The sequence below is a fragment of the Ursus americanus genome, chromosome 13 (genome assembly GCF_024610735.1).
Source record: "Ursus americanus isolate L20-20 chromosome 13, mUrsAme1.1.p, whole genome shotgun sequence".
NCBI lineage: Eukaryota > Metazoa > Chordata > Mammalia > Carnivora > Ursidae > Ursus > Ursus americanus.
In genome coordinates, this window is record NC_142139.1 from 48,732,180 (window position 1) to 48,755,825 (window position 23,646).

General features: G+C 34.5%; 1 protein-coding gene across 1 annotated transcript in view; it reads right to left on the reverse strand.

Annotated features, from left to right (window-relative positions):
• Positions 1-23,646, reverse strand: part of FSTL5 (follistatin like 5) — a 698,132-nt gene that overhangs the window by 204,049 nt on the left and 470,437 nt on the right. Inside the window, exon 7 of the mRNA XM_045798623.2 lies at positions 20,539-20,705. Coding sequence (XP_045654579.2) covers positions 20,539-20,705 — 167 coding nt within the window. The remainder of the gene's footprint in view (positions 1-20,538; positions 20,706-23,646) is intronic.

Below are 23,646 nucleotides of genomic sequence, written 5' to 3' on the forward strand. Positions count from 1 at the left end.
TTTTATAAATATGAACCATCTTGCATCTTCAAACTACACATGTTTTCTACAGGATGTCCTGTAGAACATCCTCTACAGGATGACTTCAAAGTCAACATATTTATGTGTAAACCGTATTCTAATTCCAACAAGAAACCAATTCAGAAGATTCTCCCATTTTTACCAATAGTACTAGGTAATATAGTACTACTAGTACTACACTATTATTGTCACTAGGACCCAAGCCTTTGAGTCCTATTTTGTCTCTGCTTTTTCCCTGATTTGTTGACAGAACATTGTTTCTTCTGCATTTGTGAAAGAGACAGACCCTCACTTGCCATCTATACCTGTTATATGAATAGGAATCTGATACAAAATGTCATCTTGTCTTTCCCCAACATTTCTGTAATGTATTTGCTCATTAACAAACAAATAAGCAAAACTTAAGCAAATGAATTTCTTACAGGTCAAATTAATATTATCAGATGCACCCAGGCATTTTTCAGTATTGATTTAGAGTCAAGAAAATTTCATTCTCCACCATTATCTTATACTAAGAGCCACTATGGCAATGGAGTTGGTTGATTCTATGCTTCCTGAATATTATTTGTCCATTTCTGCCTTCATAAAATGTCCTTATAATTGAAGTTTCTGCATATTGTTTAGAATTATCCTGTTCCTCCTAATTCTTCAAGACCGAAGTGTGAACTTTCCTATCAATATTTTGGTCCACTGATTCATAATCTTTTCTTCTATCAATAATTCATATGACCCACAACACTAATTTGGTACCTGATGCTTTGTTATTTCATTTATTTTACAATATAAGTAGTATTCACAGTGCCTCATATCTTTCTTAGGAATACACAATTACAACAGTGTTTTGACTAGACAACTTCAATAATAAAAAAAGTATACATTAATTATTCATTTAAGAAGTATATTTTCAAATTTGAACTGCTACCTGAATAAACTTGGTAATAAAGCAAATTGTATAAGAAATTTCAACATATTATTTAAGTGGAACTTAACCATTTCCTTTAAGTCTTGATTTATTCTTAATTTATAGTATCCTAATTTCTCTCATTTAAAGTTACCTCTAATTTAGAAATATATCGAAATTTTAGCCGGCTCATGTAAGATTTATTTTAGTGTGTGACAAGGTCGACTCCAACTGCAATGAAAACAACTCTTTTTACCTGATTGCCATTCCACTGCACAAGGGTAACTTCTTTTTTGTGTTGTCTTTTTAGAGGAAAGTAGATTCAAGGAAACATGGTTGCAATGGAATATTTAGAGATCTGTGTGTACAGTTTAAGTCTTGAAAATTGATATCATTTAAGGCTAATAAGATTTTTTTTTCTAAGTAAATTGCATGACCAAATATGTCTTTCTGTTAATGTAATTGTATTCTTTTGGGTATTCCTCATCAGATTGTAATTTGTATATTCTACTCTATTAATTTGTGTCATGGAAAACATATTTCATGTAATATTAAGAGTCCGAAATAAAAGGAACATTTTCTTGACAATTAATTTTGTTTTTCATTTAGAAGGTGAATATTACATTTTCTTATGAAATATTCATTGGTGTTATATATACTTCTAATTTATTTGAAAGTTGATTTTTCAGTTCTTTGTTTAATAAAATATTCAGATATAATAGGATAAAATCTTATTAGCAAATGAACAAGGGAATTTTAGTGAGGACAAAAGGAATGGAATAAATATTCCTGTGAAGGAAGGAGAATTAAATCTTATTAAATTTTTACTATTTATCTTGTGTTAGTTTAAAGATGTATGTTTCATTTAATATAATTTTTCACAAATCTGTAAGGTAAGTTTCTGGAAGACCTTTTATTTTCTTTACAAATAAAAAGGTTGTGACTTGAAGAGATTTGATGACTTGTCAACATTCAATTACTAAGGAGCTGACAGGGCAATAACTTCAGTGTTTCATGGGTGCATCTCTCTCTTGGGCCAGGGATTATGTTAAAGTCTTCTAAATGTCTTAATACAGCAGAGGCAATTGAGTGCCTCCACCTCCACACACACAAAAAAAGCTGTTTCTAACGCAGAATTTTATCACTAAGTAGTATAAATAATAGCTCACTTTTATACAGTTATATTGCTGGAAATGAATAGCACACTTTACCAAAATATCCTGCTGGAGTGTATAGGTACTGTAGATCCGTGGAGCTTAAAACATTGTTGAAGTGCAACTTTAAAAGAGTTAAAATACAATTCCAATAAAAATATAAAATTAACAGGAGACAAAGATTTATTTATCTCAACAATAGGGGAACCAGCCAGATGGTAAAGCTAGCTTAAATTCCATTTGAAGAACAGATATTTATATAACTTGGGAAAGGCATGCTGATATAAGTTCGTGAAGTTTAACATAAAAGTGGTTAATCATTATTTTGGAGTTATCTTTTCCATAGAACAGAAATTATTTGCATTCACATGCATATTCACAGAGTCTGTGCCCTAATAAGTAGTTAATGGACAAATTACATCCCTGAAGAACTGAACAATCCTTAGGTGGGAGTGTAGCCCATACTTCAATATGATCTTGAAAAATATGTCATTATTACATATCTTTGTAACATAAATTGTCCCAAGCAATTGACTCTAGACCATCAGGCAGAAGACGGCCCCCTAGTTGGTTACCCTAACCCAAAGTATGAAACATCGTAATGTATTGCAACCATGGTTAGCCCAGTTTGTTTCTCCCTAAAAATTATATTGTCCTTGTTTACCTCATACATTGAAGATCGTCTGTATTTTTTATGCCAATTTTTCTTGCCATAAATGAAAGGAACTCTTATATCTGTAAACTCTAGAATCATAGATGACATAATATGTCCCCTGCTATCAACTCATATATATTTGTTGACTCTGTAAACATTCATTGAGAAGTTGTTAAAGGTTCACATTCACCTAAATCATTAGACTTACATATGCCATAGTGGAATAGAAATAAATAAAATAAGGGAGGAATTAATATCTGCCTTTGGGACAATACCTAATTAATTATTTTTAGACAAAAGTTGTAAAATTTGTGATTTTACAACCACAATATATTTTCCCCATTGAAAGAAGGTTTTATAAATCACAATAATGTCAGCGTGAATATATTTGAACATTGGTTATATAAATTTAAGAATGTTTACTAGACTTATCTATCATAAATATAATTATTTTCAGTAGGAAAAATGGTAATTTATATGCAATTGCCAATTAACATGCTTCACTAATATAACTGATTTCACATACCTCTGCATCAAGTTACTTGAGTGAACAAAAAATTTTTTTAAAAGTGTTCTTTATTAGTAGTGTTTTTGTATTATTTTAATAGTGTATACTGTTAGGAAGAAAATATCTGATAAATTCCCAACCTCTGCCAAATCCTGCTAATTGAACAGAAATGAAATAACAAATCCTTGAAGGAACAACAAAATTGGATTTTATAATTTCTTATCTTTTTGGTTAATCACTTCTAATAGCCTTCTTAAATTTCCCTTTCTAAAACACTGGATACTCAGAAGGATAATGTTGACAGCATATATAAATACTGTTACAAGCAGAGATATCTGTGATACTATTTCTTTATTTTAGATTAAACTGTAACTTTTGCTTCTTGCACAAAAGGAGAAAGAAAAAGAAAATAAGTATTAACGATTACTGTTAAAGTGATGGGTTGTCTTTCTATATTAAACAATCTCCACCTATTATGCCTTAAATTATATAAGAAGATTTTGATTTTGAACCTTAGGTTAGTTGGTGGCTGTGAAGTGATTATACCATTGAATTGCCCCTCAGTTTTTTAAAAATAAATTGTGTAGCAAAATATGCCTCTTACAAGCTGGACGTTATTTAAAAGGTTAGGAAGAAGTTAACTATAATTAGAGGGCCAAGAAAAGTCTACTGTGAAATGAATGGCCTGTAGTTTAGGAGGTCGGTAAGATCAACTGCCATTAGTTATAAATCCTTTAAATGGTGCTTGTTATTCTCCTTTGATATGAAACTGAAAAGTTGCCTACAATTTTATAGATGGATTATTTGCTTAAATTATAGTTCTATCTGCAAATATGGACCAAGGTGACTGGAGAAAAACTGTAAAGAGAACCAAAATCATTATTGAAATTCTGCAGTTAAAAGTCAATTAAACATCATCATGTGTATGAGTATAAATATGTTCGTTTCTCTTGTGTTGAGAAGTAAGTTAATGTATTTTTTTTAATGATACATTTCAATGCTTGGCAAATATTAAGTATCCATCCATCATCACATTGTGTTATATGTTATAAATGCAAATGTATACCTTTATAATCAAATGCAAAAACCTGGTTTTATTTAATATATTCAAACCCTTTATTAATATATTAATAATTTTAAGCCCTTTATTAACCTATTATGTTTGCTAACTCTTATATATAACTCCATTAAATATACAATGTTATCTCAAGCCTGTTTTACTCTTTCCTAGGAATAGTTGTCTGCCACTCCTTCACCTAGCTCTCATCTCTACCACAAGACTGGTGTATTCTTAGAAGTCTTCTGTGACTCTGAAACTTAAATTTGACTTCCCTTTTCTATTCTTTATATATTTGCATATAAAATAAACAAATATATATAGATGGTCTCCAATTTATGATTTTTCAAGTTACCATGCTGTGAAAGCAATACACATTTTGTAGACACTGTACTTCAAATCTTAATTTTGATATTTTTCTGGGCTAGCTCTGTGTGCTACTCATACTCCTGGTGATGGCTGAGCAGCAGCCGTGAGCCACAGCCCCAAGTCAATCATGCAACCATAAGGACAAAAACCCATACACTCAAAATCATTCTGTACCCGTACAGTCATTTGTTTTTCATTTTCAGTGTCGTATTCAGTAAATTACATGAAATGTTCACCACTTTATTATCAAACAGGCTGTATGATAGATAAGTTTGCCTAACTGTATGCTACTATAAACATTTGGAGCATATTTACAGTAGGCTGGGCTAAGCTATGATGTTCAGTAGGCTAGATGTATTAAATGCATTTTCCACTTAAGATATTTTCAATTTAAAATGGGTTTATTGGGAGGTAACCCCACCATAAGTTGAGGAAGATCTGTATTTAGGAAACTTTCATACCGCATTATTAAATGTAACGCAGCTGTGTTCTTTTTTGATTCTTTCAATCTGTGAGATTTTCAAGACTGGAATGATGTCTCTTATGGGTATATCTTCAGCATTTAACTGAGTGCCTGGAAAAGTGTACCAGTTAAATCAACACTTGTTGAATACATGAAGATTAAACAATGACCAAATATGTGTTGCCCCTCATCTTTTTCTTCTCCCGCCTCTTATTGCATATGAGAGGAGATTAAATTGAAACTGTAGTAAAAAATCAATACGTTTAATGAGAAATGTTATTAAAGAAATGGAATCCAGAAATTGTTGAGCTGTGTTAGGCTTAAATGATTGACTGCCAATAAACATCAGTTGATTGATAACCCTGCATGTAGCTGCAAGAAGTAAATAAAGTCTCTAGCAAGACGTTGAATATAAAAAGTTTACAAATAAGCTCAATAAGGCATAATTGTGAATATCAGCAATATCACTATGTCATTTATTATTTGTACATTTGAATTTTATTATCTCCTAAGTGTCAGTACAGGGCTAACATCATAACCCAAAGTTGAATATGTAAAGGTCCTTGAGCTCAGAGTTTCTAGTCTAGAGAAGAAAGGCATGAATGTTAATAGTTCTATTATGATGCAACAAGTATGGTAATTGTTAGACAAAGAACTTAAAAAAAAAGTCAAATTTAGACATAAGAAGCATTTATCTACTTGTAAAGAATGCACTGGATTTCGGTAAATTAAAAAAAAAAAAAAAAACAAGGGAAAGTTTTCCAGTAGAGAGAAGAATGTGTTTGAGAATGGTAATAATAATACAACTTGATAGTCAGAAAACAGCTAGTGTTTTGGAGGGGTTGTAGGAAAGAATGAATATGTATGAACAGTATGAAGAATGAATAAAGAAATAGGCTTTCCATAATAAGCTAAATAATTTGAATCTTTTTCTTTTTTTCATGAAAGCTACAAGCATCCATTAATGGATTTTAAAGACGAATGCAAAATGGCCAAATATAAATTTTATGAGGCTCCGTCCGCCTGTAATATGAAGTGCGGTTTAAACTGGAGGGGTGGTCTCAGTAGGAAAGGATCAAGTTTGAAGGTGAGAAATGACGAGCTTAAACTAAGGCAGCCATAGTGGAAATGAGATGACAGAAGAGATTTAAGATAAATAAAAAAGTTAAATTCACAAGGTTTTGTAACAGATTAGATCTGCGGGACAAATTGAGAGAGAACTTGAGCAGGACTCCGTTCTGGGCTACAATGACATGGAATAGGAAACACTACAAATGTTGCAGGTTTGGGGATAAAGATAATTGGTCTGAATTTTGATGTGGGAAACAAAGGCAAAAGAATTAAATTTCCTTACTACTTACAGCCCACTGACAAGTCTTTGAAACAGGCAGAGTGACATTCTTCTAGGAACTCAGCTGCCTCCATGTTAATACTTTGCTAAGGGCAAAAGGCAATCCTGGCCCAACCACCAGGGAAGTCTAACATCCAAATTCCTTTGGAAACTTCCTTTATCTCTACTCCCCAAGATATATGTTGGCAATCATCCTGCAAGCATATGACCCACTGATATACATCTGAAGGGTCTCATGACTATGGTTTTACTAGACAGTAATAAATGACATTTTCCTAACAATACCTAGCCCCCTCAAGGTCCTGGAAACCTTGCTTCCAAAATTTCTTAGAGTCTTATGCTATCCCTAATCCCCTCCCAACTTGAAAGTATACAATCATCCAATCCTCAGGACCCCAGGGCAGCTCTTTCTGCCCATGGGTCCCATCCCTGTGCTTTAATAAAACAACCTTTTTGCTCCAAAGATGTCTCAAGAATTCTTTCTTGGCCCTCGGCTCCGAATCCCAACATCTTTCTTACATCAGATTTCACACATTCAAATAAAAAAAAAAAGAGAGAGAGAAGAGAAATTTTAAATAGAATTATAACTTAGAATGTATCAGTTAAATATAGTAGTTGAAGCCATGGGTTCAGACATATGATGAAAAAAATAGCTTCATCAATTTAAGAATCTATATCGATATTTAGCAAAAGTTCTTATTGAGGAAAAAAAAAAGAATGTCATGGTAAAGTCATGTTTCCGTGTTAATGTACTTCATAAACTTATTAAAATAACATGATCTGTTACAACTTTGAAACCTGAACCTGAAATTGAAAAAAAATACATTACCAGGTACTCACAAACTAGTATGTGAATATTTCATTCATTCATCCATACATGAACATTTCATTTTTATATATTGCTATTCGCAAGAATAAGTTCCAAAAGAATATGGCCAAAGACATTTAAAAATATATTTTAAATTACTGATTTTAATACTTTCTTAAGAAGCGAATTGTAATATTCAGTGTTCCATTATATAAGCAGAATAAAGTAATTTAGGAATAATATTCATTTTAAAGCAGCATGCTCTCAGGCAATGTTTATGATCACACGCAATTTCACCAATTTAACAACTATATAGGTGGAAAATGAATGCATGTTGCATGTTTGATATTTGTGGAAGAAATCCAACATCTTTAGCCTTGCCAATGCTGCTTGCCTTCTTTGGCTTGGAAGATTTCGAATCATAAATATTCTCCAATTCTTCTTGGATTTTAAGAGCTACAATGACCTCAGGCTTATATTAAAAATAAATTAGTGATAAAAATTACATGGTGAATAATGTGTTATATTACAAACATTAAAAGTCTACATTTTTAGTTAGGGGGTAAAAAGAAATGGATTGTTTATAGTCTAGAGAAAAAGGTCGATAACTTCCTTTTTAATAACTAGTTTTGATGTTATACTCCAATATGTTCCATATTAAAATAGAACACTATAGGTTTCTAAAAAGTTAAAATGAAATCTTGCTAACTAAATTGTTTTTATTGGTGATATATAATTTGGGTTCTGTTATCAATGAATAGCCTAAAGGGTAAAAATGCCCCTTTTGTATATATGAGAACTTTAAAATTCATAGATTGTAGGGGAAAAGTTATATCTTCACACTGTTGTATTAAACCTGAGTAACAGAGTCAGAATTCTCTACTACTAAAATCACTTCTTTCAGTCTTTGGGAACTAAGTATGACTTGGGGCTTTGACTTCTAAATTTGAAATTCAATACATATTCTGAAACATTTTTTTTCATCAGAATAAAGCATAGCATTCTATATTAAACATTTAATGGCCTTAAAAATCCAGACATATTAAAATAAAATTAACAATAAAATTTTATTTTATTAAAGTTTTTAATTTGGTTAAAATTTTATTTATTGTGCTATGATATGTTATCTCTCAGTGCTAGTTTTGCCAGCTACGTACGTACTAGGAAACCTAGCATTAAAAAAACAAACAAAAACTAATACGCAAACTGCCACATCTACAATTAGATTCTGATTTTAGTTAAAGTGATTATTTCAACTGGTTTATTGTTTGTGAGTGATTTATCATTTTTCAAGAGAATGCTTTGCTTTAAATGGAAGTTAACTGTACATGGTGAGAATTGCTTCAGATAAGCCACAGGGATAGAACTATCTTAAAAATGATCAGAAAAACAGATGAATCATTGAACTCTATCTCTGAAACTAATAATACACTATATGTTAATTAATTGAATTTAAATAAATTTAAAAAAAGAATAATCAGAAAACAAATCAGACTGAATAATTAATTAATTAATTAATTAAGTAATTAAGTAAAACTTAGCAGAATATTTAAGGATAGGCCTATTAATGCAAAATACACAGTCAAAGAAATAAGTTGAGGACTGATAAAACTACCAAAGGAACACAGTTGTTGTACAGAGCTGCTCCATTTTGAATTCAGATGGATAATCATATTTAATCAATGCTGAAAAACAAAAGTATAAAGAAAAAAGTAGAACATCTTCTATTCTCTTAGATGAACATGGATAGAGTAGAGATTGATGTCCTGTTCCTCCTTTGTAACAGAAGGCTAAGCAGTACACCTAGCTAAACAGTGGTATTTACCAGTCTCCCTGGTATAGTTATTGCAGTTTTTACTCATTGGTGGCCCATAAACAGTTGCAGGACTTCCAGGAATAAGTTCCTTTATCTTTTACCTGCTTTATACTGCTGTGGGTCTGGACTATAGAATGATGGAATATACACCGGTGGCAGGAGCTACAACAGCCCTCTTGATCCCTGAGATGACCTTAATGATAAAAGCCACACTCTTGGAATGACAGAAAAGAAGATGGAGGATTGAGGTACGGATGCTCATGGAGCAATCAGCCCAGCTATGGAAGGTATATTTTAGGAAAGAATAAACTCCTCTGAATTTAATGCACTATTTTTCCTAGTCTCTTCTCAGTGCAAGACACAATTATTAACAGGTTAGACAAACGTAAAAGAAACAAAAATCACAGAATGAATGTTAAGATGGGGAAAAAAATAAGGAATCTACAAAGCCAATGTATTAAATTCACATGAACTTTTAATAGTTCCAACATTTAATCTCAGTGATGGAAGCCACAGTATCATTTGTAAGAAAAGGTTTCATGCAGTATTTAAGCCAATTTGACTTTCATCTAAAGAGAATGCCAGACATAGTAAATAAAATGCAGCACCTAATTAAAGTTGAATTTCAGACAGACAAGAATGATTCTTGTATGAAGTATATCCCATGCAATATTTGGTATATACCTAGAGCAAAAAAATATTTATTGTATATCTGAAATCCAAATGTATCTGTGAGTTCTGCATTTTAACTAGCAAGTCTACCTTTAAAGTTGTTGAAAGTCATAATAATATAAATTACATCAGGTTATTTCAAAATAATATTTTCATAGGGCTTTACATTTGTTATTAAGCATGATCAACAATGCCATATTGAATTAAGCTACGGATAGTGATAAAATAAATAACTTATATTTTATGTTCAACCTGGTATGCATCATTGAATTTTATGACAATCCCTCCTTTTATAGATGAAGAGGCTGTAACAAATTGGTTCAATCAGTTTGCTGTGATTGCAGAGCTAATAAGCGGCAAAACTAGGATTGGAATCTAAGAACCAGCTCAAGAGAAGCAAGGTTAACAGAATAGTCATGTTCTAAACCTCACAGCTCCTCGTCTCCATCCCCTGGTCATAACTCATCAGACCAGGATTAGGACTCAGGCTCAATCACAATCATGCCAGAAATGTAGTTTGTGTGCCAAGTTCCACCCAAAGCAGGACAATGAAAGTAAACCAATGATCGTTTGGAGGAACTTATGCAGAAAGAGGACTGAGGACACATATACAAGGGAAAATATATGAATATATAGTAGCTGAGTGAATTTAATGGCATATCTTTAAAGCAGAGATTAATACAAGATTGCTAATAGGAAGTGAAGTCAGAATGATTCCTAAATCTGCACTGAATAGAAAAAAAGAAAAAAATCTTCCAGTTTCAGTGACTATAACTGGAACAAATTTGGTGGAGGCACTTCCTGTTAGTTCCCAAACTCTCATATTACCATATGTGTTCTAACATTGAATTCCTGTTGCTTTAGGTAGGTTGAGTGTTTCTGTGCTGTTGAAACCTATACTAGGAAGAAGAGAAGAAAGAGGAAGAGTTGGGGAGGAGGACAAGAGAGAAAAGAAATGAAAGAACCTAGTTTAACTGAACATTTACACTATGACTTGTAGAGTGTTACCGGTTTTAAAATCCTTTTTCTCATTAGTTCTCATGCAAAAATGAGTTCATTGTAGTGTTATCTTCAATTTACAGATATGGAAGGTGGGCATAGGCAGGTTAAATAATTGAAGACACATCACTCCCAAGAGACTGACTGTTAATTGGAATCCAGACCATCTGAATCCCCAGCCCATCTTGCAAACCACTGTATCACTGCCTCTGGTAGTTCAGTAGTGTTCTTTTATTCATTTGGTATAAAACATAAGACAGGTCAAATGAAAGGCTTCTAACCACAGATAAGAGCAGAGAATATAAAAGCTACTAGTAATGTATAGGGGCCAGAATTATTTGAGATACTTTTTGCAAAGGGTAGCAAAAAATGACAGTCCATCTCACTTCCATGCAGTGGTCAAACTCAAGAATTGGAGTCAATCATGCCATATAAACATTCCATCTGTACCACTTATTCACTCAATAGCCTTGGGTGAACAACTCTGTTAGCATAAATCCCCATATATGTAAATGAGGGTAAGATGTCCTGTTTAAAAAAAAAAAAAAAAGCTTCCCTATTCCACGAAGTTGTCTTGAGGCCTAGTAAGATAATTAAATAGTGACATAATGAGAATTAATATGAATCTATCCTACTAAATAAATAAAATTGTATTTACAATGCACGGGAGGGAGATTAAAAACATACAGGATTTCTTCTGCAATTAAGAATGGGAACAAATGGATATAAAAAAGGAGGGATAATTATGCTTTTAAAAATACATCTATATTATTTTAATCTTTTGCAATCAGAAAGTATTTACGTATTGCCTAGGTAAATACATATTAACTCCTACCAAATATATATTAAAGAATCAGAAAGAATATGGAAAATTGTCATCGACTACTTTTGACATGAAAAGCACTTATAATTTTAATCTTACATAATTTAATGGGACTTAAACCCACTCTTGTGGGAATAAATATATACTAATTGGGTATAAAACTGACTCATCTCTGGAAGTTTCAAAAGTCCTCTTTGCTTATAAACAAAGAATGAATTTTACATTAGTAAGGTCATCTTGATCTTTCAACACATCCAAAATCTATAGCTAATGATGAAACATACATTTTAAGAAGATATAATCATAGATGTTTCTTAACATATTAAACCCATAAAATTATTTGGAGAACATTCTTAGAGGCAAACAATAGAACCCATTCTAGCTAGTTTTAAGCAGGAATGCCATTTGATGAAGATATTACGCAGGTCATAGGATACCAAGAACGGAGTGTCATCCTTAGGGAATGACAAACCAAGAAAAAAGTACAAGCCACGTGTTGAGACTGAAGCTGAACACTGATCAACTCCAGAACTTTTATCACTGATGTCCTTGCAAGTAGGATCTGCTGCACAGCACTCACCAGGAAGGAAGGATGGATGCAGAGAGTGAATTCTGTAAAGCACCTGGTATTCCCTGTTCTTGCTTACATAATGAAGTCTTATTCAGCAGTGTCTTTGTTAGAGCCTTATTCACATATCTGATCCCTAACTGCAAAGAAGGCTAATTAAGTAAGACTTTGATTTCTGGCTTGGGAACACAAAGAACCGAAGCACCGCCAAAATATTTGAAGGGTTGTTCAAAAGATGTTGAGTAATCAGATGACACATCAGATGTCCACTAGAGACAGTACTGACTCTCTCTCTCTCTCTCTCTATGCATACATATATATAATAAACTATATAATAATAATAAATTATTTATTATAACAAATTATTTATATAATAAATTTACATGTTAAATTTATATAATAAATTTATTATATAATAGTTTATTATATAACATATATTTATTATATAATACAATACATTTATTATAATAAATTTATTATATAATAAACTTATATAATAAATATAATACTATATATACTCTAATACATGGCTGACTATATAATAGTTTATTATATTTAATGCAGTTATATATATAACTATATAGTTAATTAACTAAAATAAATTATAAATTCTATATACAGATGGATAGATGGATATAGATATTTACATAGCAAAGTCCTTATTTTATAGCAGACTTTAAGCAGAAGTAAGTATAAAACAAAACACAATGAGTAATATTTTATAACTTTTACTTCACACTTTGGTTATATTGGTAAATGTGTTTAAATGAAAACACCAGTAGTATATTGGGAAATTAAATAAATATGCCTTTCAAAGTTATCCCTGCAGTTTCATTTGGAATGCTGGTAGTTATATGTATACTATAGGTTATGAACACTTGTCCAACTTATTTAAATATGACCTGTAATGAAATTGAAACTTTCTAAATCTTAAAAATGTTCTTAAAATTCTCAAAATTTATCTGCTCTATGAAATGTAACCATAAAAATCCAATTTATTGATGCCAGAATTTATCTAACGGTTACATATATTTTGGATACCTAACTTATCTACAGTCATTTTCTTAGAAATTTCAAGTTTTTAGAACAGAGTCAGAAGTTAGGAAATACACAAAATTGTTTACAAGATACAGGCACAAGAAAGTGCCTACTTTTACAATTTTTCCAAAGATTACTCATAACATACCCTTCCTTACTGAAACAATTCAAATGAGCTTATTTTGAGGTAATCAAACCATAGCACCATAGAATAGATGGGTCTCTGGACATAACAGTGGAAAACTTGATAGTAGGAATGAAAGTAGAAAATAAAAGATAAAATGTAGACATAACAGCATATAAGCAAACCCATGCCTCTCAAAGATTGTTGAATGCTGCTGAGATTATACCTACTCTAATGCACAGTGTCTTGATATCTTAAGAATTAAATATTATTCTCCATGTACTCTCTGAAGAAATTTCACGGATGTAAGCAAATTTAGAAAAAAATTATTAAACAAAAACATTAAAATTGGAAAGCTTCCGTTGTGAATCATTTGAGGACATTAAACAGAAATGACTCTCTTAGACCTGTGTTTTAGAGGTTCTTTATGAAGCAACAGAGAATGAGTGAATAGGTGATGAGCAATAATTTAAAAAAAACTAAAATTTATGTGCATAGAGATCATAAAATTCCAGAATCACTAACACGAAGGATTGCCCTACATCATTTCCACAGGCATCCCATAATACACTATTTTTACTTCTTTTCATCATCTAGGGAGATGTATACTTTTTTTTTTATGTTTTACTGTATTATGTTAGTCACCATACAGTACATCCCTGGTTTCTGATGTAAAGTTCCATGATTCATTAGTTGCATATAACACCCAGTGCACCATGCAATACGTGCCCTCCTTACTACCCATCACCAGCCTATCCAATTCCCCCACCCCCTCCCCACTGAAGCCCTCAGTTTGTTTCTCAGAGTCCATAGTCTCTCATGCTTCATTCCCCCTTCTAATTACCCTCCTTTTCTTTATCCCTTTCTTCTCCTACCGATATTCCTAGTTCTTATGTTCCATAGATGAGAGAAACCATATGATAATTGTCTTTCTCTGCTTGACTTATTTCACTTAGCATTATCTCCTCCAGTGCCGTCCATGTTGCAGCAAATGTTGAGAAATCATTCTTTTTGATAGCGGAATAATATTCCATTGTATAAATGGACCACATCTTCTTAATCCAGTCATCTGTTGAAGGGCATCACAGCTCCTTCCACAATTTAGCTATTGTGGACAATGTTGTAATGAACATTGGGGTGCATATGGCCCTTCTCTTCACTACGTCTGTATTTTTGGGGTAAATACCCAGTACTGCAATGGCTGGGTCACAGGGTAGCTCAATTTTTAACTTTTTAAGGGACCTCCACACTGTTTTCCAGAGTGGCTATACAAACTTGCATTCCCACCAACGATGTAGGAGGGATCCCCTTTCTCCACATCCTCTCCAGCAATTGTTGTTTCTTGCCTTGTCAATTTTTGCCATTCTAACTGGCATAAGGTGGTATCTTAGTGTGGTTTGGATTTGAATTTCCCTGATGACTAATGATTTTGAACATTTTTTCATATGTCTGTTAGCCATTTGTATGTCTTCATTGGAAAAGTGTCTGTTCATATCTTCTGCCCATTTTTTGATTTGTTTATTTGTTTCTCACATATTGAGTTTGAGAAGTTCTTTGTAGATCTTAGATACCAGTCTTTTATCTGTAGTGTCATTTGCAAATATCTTCTCTCATTCTGTGGGCTGCCTCTTAGTTTTTTTGACTATTTCCTTGGCTGTGCAGAAGATTTTTATCTCGATGAAGTCCCACAAGTTCATTTTATCTTTTGTTTCTCTTGCCTTTGGAGATGTGTCATGAAAAAGGTTGCTTTGGCCGATGTCGTAGAGGTTGCTGCCTATGCTCTTCTCTAGGATTTTGATGGATTCCTGTCTCACATCGAGGTCTTTCATCCATTTGGAGTTTATCTTTGTGTATGGTGTGAGAGAGTGGTCAAGTTTAATTCTTTTGTATGTAGCTGTCCAATTTTCCCAGCACCATTTTATTGAAGAGACTGTCTTTTTTCCACCGGATGTTTTCTACTGCTTTATCAAAGATTAGTTGCCCAAAGAGCTGAGGGTCCATTTCTGGGTTCTCTATTCTGTTCCATTGGTCTATGTGTCTGTTTTTGCGCCAGTACCATGCTGTCTTGGTGATCACAGCTTTGTAGTACAGCTCGAAATCTGGCATTGTGATGCCCCCAGCTTTGTTTTTCCTTTTCAACAGTTCCTTGGCGATTCGGGGCCTTTTCTGGTTCCATACAAATTTGAGGACTATTTGTTCCAGTTCTTTGAAAATTATGTCATCGGTATTTTGATCGGGATAGCATTGAAAGTGTAGATTGCTCTGGGTAGCATGGACATTTTAACTATGTTAATTCTTCTGATCCATGAGTATGGAATATTTTTCCATCTCTTTGTGTCTTCTTCAATGTCTTTCAAGAGTGATTTATAGTTTCTAGAATATAGATCTGTTACATCTCTGGTTAAGTTAATTCCAAGGTAACATATGGTTTTTGGTGCTATTGTAAATGGGATGGATTCCCTAATTTCTCTTTCTTCAGTCTCATTATTCGTGTATAGAAATGCAACTGTTTTCTGAGCATTGGTCGTATCCCGCCACATTACTGAATTGCTCTACAACTTTTAATAGTTTGGGAGTGGATTCTTTTGAGTTTTCCATATAGAGTATCATGTCATCTGTGAAGAGACACAGTCTGACTTCTTCTTTGCCGATTTGGATACCTTTTATCCCTTTTTATTGTCTGATTGCTGTTGCAAGGACTTCTAGTACTATGTTGAATAATAGTGGCGAGAGTGGGCATCCTTGTCGTGTTCCTGATCTTAAGGGAAAGGCTTCCAGCTTTTCCCCATTGAGAATGATATTTGCTGTAAGCTTTTCATAGATGGTTTTTATGAGATTGAGGAATGTACCCTTTATCCCTACACTCTGAAGGGTTTTAATCAGGAAAGGATGCTGTATTTTGTCAAATGCTTTTTCTGCATCTATTGAGAGAATCATATGATTTTTGAATTTTTCTTTCTGGATAAAATATAAGACACTGGTAGATTTGCAAATGTTGAACCACCCTTGCATCCCAGGGATGAATCCCACTTGGTAATGATGGATAATCCTTTTAATGTACTGTTGGATTCTATTAGCCAGGATCTTGTTGAGGATTTTGGCATCCATATTCATTAGGGAAATCGGTCTGTAATTCTCCTTTTTGAGGGAGTCTTTGCCTGGTTTGGGGATCAAGGTAATATTGGCCTCATAGAGTGAGTTTGGTAGCTTTCCTTCTGTTTCTATTTTTTGAAATAGCTATAGGAGTTAGGTATTATTTCTTCTTTGAATGTTTGGTAGAGTTCCCCAGGAAAACCATCCGGGCCTGGAGTTTTGTTTTTTGGAAGGTTGTTTATCACTGACTCAATCTCTTCATAATTAATTGGCCTGTTTAAAAAATCAATTTCTTCCTATTTCAGTCTTGGTAATTTATAGGCTTCCAGGAAGGCCTCTAATTTTTCCAGATTGCTTAATTTATTGTCATAAAGTTGTTGATAAAAGTTTCTAATAATCCTTCCAATTTCATTGGTGTTAGTTGTGACCTCTCCTTTTTCATTCATAATTTTATTAATTTGGGTCCTTTCTCTATTCTTTTGGATAAGTCTTGCCAGTGGTCTGTCAATTTTATTAATTCTCTCAAAGAACCAGCTTCTAGTTCTGTTGATCTGCTCTACTGTACTCCTGGTTTCTAATTCATTGATTTCTGCTCAATCTTGGTCAACTGCTTCCTCGTACGTGGATTAGGACTGTCCCTCTGTTGCTGTTCCAGCTTCTTGAGGTGAGAATATAAAAACTGCTTTTTAGATTTTTCTATTCTTTTGAGTGAGGTTTGGATGGCTATGTATTCCCCCCTTAGGACTGCCTTTGCAGTATCCCATAGGTTTTGGACCGTTGTGTTTTCATTCTCATTGGTCTCCATAAATTGTTTAAATTGATTTTTGATTTCCTGGTTTATTGAATCCTTCCTGAGCAGGATGGTTCTTAGTCTCCAAGTGTTTGAGTTTCTTCCAAATTTTTCCTTGTGGTTGAGTTCCAAATTCAGAGCGTTGTGGTCTGAGAATATGCAGGGAATAATTTCAGTCTTTTGGTATCGGTTGAGACCTGTTTTGTGACCCAGAACATGGTCTATTCTTGAGAATGTTCCATGGGCATTAGAATAGAATGAGTATTCTTTGGTTCTGGGGTGTAGTGTTCTTTATATATCTATGAGGTCCAACTCGTCAAAATGGCATTCAAAGCTCTTATTTCTTTGCTGATTTCTTGCTTAGGTGATCTGTCTATTGCTGATAGTGGAGTTTGAGGTCCCCTACTATTAATGTATTTTTATCTCTATGTCCCTTTATTGTGGTTAAGAGTTGGCTTGTGTCTTGCTGCTCCTCTGTTGGGGGCATATATATTTATAATTGTCATATCCACTTGTTGGATACATGCTTTAAGAATAATATAGTGCCCTTCTGTGTCTCTCACTATAGGCTTTAGTTTAAAATCCAATCTGTCTGATATGAGAATTGTTACCCCAGCCTTCTTTTGAGGTCTTTTGGCATGAAAGATGGTATTTATCCCTTCACTTTCAGTCTGAATGTATCTTTAGGTTCACAATGAGTCTCTTGTAGACAGCAAATGGATGGGTCATGTCTTTTTATCCAATCTTCAACCCTGTGGCATTTATGGGAGCATTTAGGCCATTTACATTGAGACCGATTATTGAGAGAGATGGTTTTAATGATGCCATGTTGCCAGTAAAGTCTTTGTTTCTATAGATTGTGACTTTCTGTTCTGTTTCACTCTTGGGGCCTTTTTACTTTTATAGAACCCCCCTTAATATCTCCTGTAGGGCTGGTTTCGTGGTTACAAAATTGGTCAATGACTGGCGATTCTGGAAGGTCTTTATTTCCCCATCAATTCTGAATGACAGCCTTGCTGGATAAAGGATCCTTGGCTGCATGTTTTTCTCTGAAAGAGCTTTAAAAATGCCCCCCCCCCAACCCTTTCTCTCATTCCCGGTCTGTGTAGACAGGTCTGATGTAATTCTGATACCTTTGACTTGGTACGTGAAAAATTTCTTTGCCCTGGCCGCTTTCAATACTGTATCCTTGGATCTAACATTTGCGAATTGCACTATGACGTGACATGGTGTAGGTTTGTCGTGGTTGAGCTTGGGAGGGGTCCTCTCTGCCTCTTGGACATGAATGTTTGTTTCCCTTGCTAGATTAGGGAAGTTTTCAGCTTCAATTTGTTCAAATATCTCTTCTAGACCTCTGTTTTACTCCACCCCCTCGGGGATGCCAATGATTCTGACATTGGAATGTTTCATTGAGTCAGTAATCTCCCCTAACCTACATTCCTGAGCATGGATTTTTTTGAGTCCAGATTCTATTTTAGCTTTTTCTTCTACTAACCCATCCTCCAATTTGCTGATACGTTCTTCTGCCTCATTCACCCTGGCAGTCAGAGCCTCTAGTTTTGACTGCATTTGGCTCATAGAATTTTTAATTTCTGCCAGATTCACTCTCATTTCCGCCCTTAGAGATTCTGTATTCTCATTAACATTTTCATTAATACTTTTTTCAAGTCTACACATCATCTTGACCATTGTTACTCTGAATTCCATTTCTGATAATTTGGTTATATCCATATAAATTAGTTCTGTGGAAGAGGCCACAGACTCATTGTCTTTTCTTTGCTGAGGCGGGGGGGGGATTTCTCCTTCTCATCATTCTGATGAGGAGAGGTTGCGGGGTTGTCCAGAGCCCAAATTATTGACCGGGACCCAGGCAGTGCACCCTTGTTTTATAGGGATCTTAGGGATGTGGGCTTCTTGATTTTTCAGCTTGCCTTCTGGGGGAGGGGTCTGCCACGCCTATACTCAGGCAACCCTCTTTGGGTAGAGTCTCTGTGTCCCCTGCAAGGGGGGGATGGGTATGGGCACACTGTTAGCTGGTATTTCCAGGCTTTTGTTCTCTGGAGGCTTCCCTGACGGTTTGCTGTGCCTCTTCTGAGAGTCAGAGCAGCAGTGGCCAAATCTCAGCCTCTGTCTCAGAACAGAGGGATCGCGGACTGTTCTCCACTGATGAACTGGCCACTTTAACTCTGATTCTGTTGGTGCTGCTCAACCCTGCATTGTCCCAGGATGTGTGCCCCATACCCAGGGTCCCAGCCCTCACTTCCAGGGCTGGTGTGTCTCTGACCTTTGTGTTTCTAATATTGCCAGCCACCCCGCGTGCTCCGGAGCTCCTGGTCTCAATCTGGTTCCAGTGAGCACACCGGAGCTCCGTTTCAGTCTGGTGGCATGCGTTCCCCGGCTCACGGTCTCAGTCTGCTGTCTCGCGGGTGGCGGTCCACGAATCCGCCCGCTCCCCTGTGCAGGTGGCTACTGCTTCACGGTGCCCGAATGCAGCGGCTCCCTCCCCTTCCATTTATCTTCCAATATCTGTGCGTGGTTTCACGGATCCTCGCTTGGTACCTCAATACTCAGCGCTGGAGATGTTCATTTGTAGAGATCCAGATGTATCTTCCTGCATCTCAGGCTGATTCCGTGGATGTTCAGGCTGGTCTGGTACCTATCCAACTCGACTCAGGGGACCGGCTGAAAAAGGGGTCCCCTACTCCTCCGCCATCTTAACTCCCCAGGAGATGTATACTTTTTAACCCTCACTTGGAACACATAGCACAGAAGGAACAGATGAGTACCCTGTTTCTGTTTCATTTTCAAAGCTGTACCCTTTCAAATTGAGTTTAAGATTCTGAATTTCTAGGAGTGAACCTGAGTGGAGAAATTTATTCTAATTTCATTCTAGAAAAATACACCATTTGTTGCTTGATTAATGTTTATTACTTCTAATACATTATGAAGTATTTGAAGCAAAACCTGCCTTTTCCCAATCTCTAACACCTCACAAGCTTTAGACTGTTGCTCAACCATAATAGCAAATACATAAAGATAAATTGTTGATAATTGTAGAAATTCTGACAATCAGACAGAATTGGCTTAAGTTGATATGATCCTACTAACACAGTGCTACCTAACCTGCTTACCACATCCACACAAGTGATCTGGATAATTTCAAATGATCTATAGGGCACCTCCCAGTCAGTGGTGTGGATATGACAATGTTCCTATAATTCTCTTCTACTCCACATCCAATATTCATTAAGCTCCTCAGACTTCACGAAGTCTGGAATATATCACGTGAAATATGCACACATAAAGCAATGTCTACTTATGTACTCACATTGATGTCTTCCAAATCTAAATTATTTAGAATAATATTGTTCCTTTTCCAGATGATGGGGGGTCTCAGTGCCCCCTGAATGGCACAGCTCAGAACAGCACTTTGTCCCACGGTTGCCGCTGTAATACTCAGTTTCTGATCTTCAGGCAGACTCAACTGGATAACCTCTGTAAAGACAGAGTGTCAGTAATGTTGATGAGCATGTAATTTTATAAGGTTAATTAGTATAAAGTTTCTGAATACTAGTAATTAAGGTTTTTAGTTTGAATAAAATGGAAAAAAGCTTGTGATGAAATGAAAAAAAGGGATAAATTGTTTCCAATAAAAGGTCAGAATGACATTTCAATTTAATTGATTGACAAGCATCCTCATGAGGCAAAGAACTATTAAACATGAAATGAATATCAGAAGTAGAGTTATAATAAGCCTGGCAGATTGCACCCAAAAGAGATATAAATTATTTAACTGCCAAATCGACATGTAGTGTGTCATTGGCATTGAGATAAAAATGATGTTGTTTATTCACTGATAGATTTATATTGTAGGTGAGGTGAGATCATTGCTGGCTGGCTTCAGAGAACACTAGCATAGCTGAATGGGTAAAATGCATCATTATGCTGGGAAACATAAATTGACTCTAAAGGGATAAGATTTATTTGGGAAGTTGACGGAGGAAAAACTGAAGTTCACCAACCAAACAGCAATTACGTGAAATGCTGTCAGCTGCCTTTATCAGTCCGACAATGTTGGTACAGTACCGTTGCTTCCTGATCCTTAAATTTTAAAGTTAAATATAATATTTTTAACTATTCAACACATTTCTCCTAATAATTATGCCAAACCAGAAAATACAATTTGTAATCTGGATCTGGCTTTCCTTTTCTGTTTTCAGACAATCTTTACCAATTATGGGAATTAACAAGTCTGTCATTGTGGATTATCATGAGAGATGATTAGATGATCCTACCAGTTTTCATCCATGTGAAAGCTTCCCATTAGTTCTCATCAGCTGATATTCACAGACACTAACTTTTCTACACTGAATGAGTTTTACATTTTGTCTTTGCTCAGTCTTAGGCAGGGTAGAACATCACAGATCAGTATTCTGAAATGAAATTTCCATGGGGATAGGGTGAGGGGGGACAATGATTGTCTTTTGTTTCTTTGCTGTGATTGATACTATTTTTCATGGGGGTGTTGAGTATAGAAAAGTAGTGACTTTTAATTTGCAATAAATAAGCATTAGGTGCGATCTTTGCTGTCTCCTCTGCAAAGCCCTCTCCTTTCCTTTCACCATTCTACCTTCATCTTCTCTCTTTCTGAAACCTATGTCCTCTTGAGAAAAAAGAGAAATGCCAATCAAATACATTTTATAGAATGTAACTATTCAGTAGACAGTTACTTTACTTTCTGGTACCATCACAAGTTGTCATGTCAAAAATGGCATATATTTTTGTATTGGAAGACCAGGATTGAACATACAATCCCCCATATCCACATCTTAAGCATTAATGTTAAATGATCTCTGTTGTCATAAACCCTGTCTGTCACACCATTAGCTGATGAATATAAATGAAATAAACTGACTCTTACTTGTTGTATAAGATCTAGTGTCTAAATCTAAAAGCCTTAATGACTTAAGGCAGCAGTGTTTTGTGTTGTCAAAGAAGAGGGTGGGCATGCCTTTGAAATTGAAAAACCCTATGAGAGAGACTCAGCCCAAGTTTATTCTTTTCATCATGACATCATTTATAGAAATGATACAGATGGGTAACATGGTACTTGCTCATTCATTTGTATTGGCAGCCTAATGTTCCCTAATGACATTTATCCATATTCACGTTTTATTTCAATATTTCTTGAGCAATAAGAACATAGGCAATATGCTTAATCTTCTTTTCTTTAATACTCATACTCTTTCTTTCTTTCTTTCTTCTTTCTTTCTTTCTATAAAATCACTAATATACATTTGGCCAATTAAGCATAGAAAACATTTGAAATTTGCAGACACAATGTTTCTTTAGGTCTTTTTTTTTTTTTAAGATTTTATTTATTTATTTGAGACAGAGAGCGAGGGGGGTAGGGGCAGAGGAAGAGGGAGAGAAAGAATTTCAAGCAGACTCCACACTGAGGATGGAGCCTGACATGGGGCTCAATCTCACAACCCTGAGGTCATGACCTGTGCTGAAGTCAAGAGCTGGATGGACACTTAACCAACTGAGCCACCCAGGCATCCCTAGGTCTTTTTTTTTTTTTTTTAATATTACAAACTTAGAGAAAAAGGGAGAATTATAAAAGTAATAACATTGTGTAGAGTATTATAAGGATTATTAATAATTTTTCATTAACATTTCTGAATTCCAGCTTCTGGTTTCTCATAAAATCATGTAAGAAATAATGGGACATCTGGTTCTAATATCAGCATATTAGCATTGGCTATTCTGACATTTAGAAATACAGTTGCTACTAAGTCACCTTGGAATCTCTTCACTAACCTCTTGCATCTGGTATTAGGTCCCGGGCCATTCAAATTAGTTGTGCTTTTGGTAGTTATACATTAATAATGCTAATTAGATAATATGAACATGTTAGAATAAATGCTAAGATTTGGCATAACAATGTGGGACATCTTTCTAAAATGTAATTTTTTTGAGAGGATACATAATGAGAAATAAGAATTCCTATTCACCCAGGGCATATTAACTTGCACAGTAAAGAAGTTTCTCTTTAATTTGGAAATTACATTTTAAAATTATTTTTAAAACTATCTCAGTGATATGTATTATTAAATAATGATATGTATTTTGAAAACTCTTTAGAATTTTTTCCTGCATATTTCATGCTACATATACATTTCTCCTCTTCCCTAATATATCATATAGAACTACATACACAAAGCCAATTATGTTCACTTGCTACTTCTCAAATTCGAGTGCTTTTTTTCCTTAAATAAATATAGCAGCAAGATGTCTTTTATCTACAAAATTGTCATGCTTATCTTTACTAGTCTTTCTAATAGCTATTAAAAAGTAAAGATTTAATCTCACACACTAACATTAAACACTATTACTCTTATATTTTAAATTTCACCAAACATGCTTTAATGGT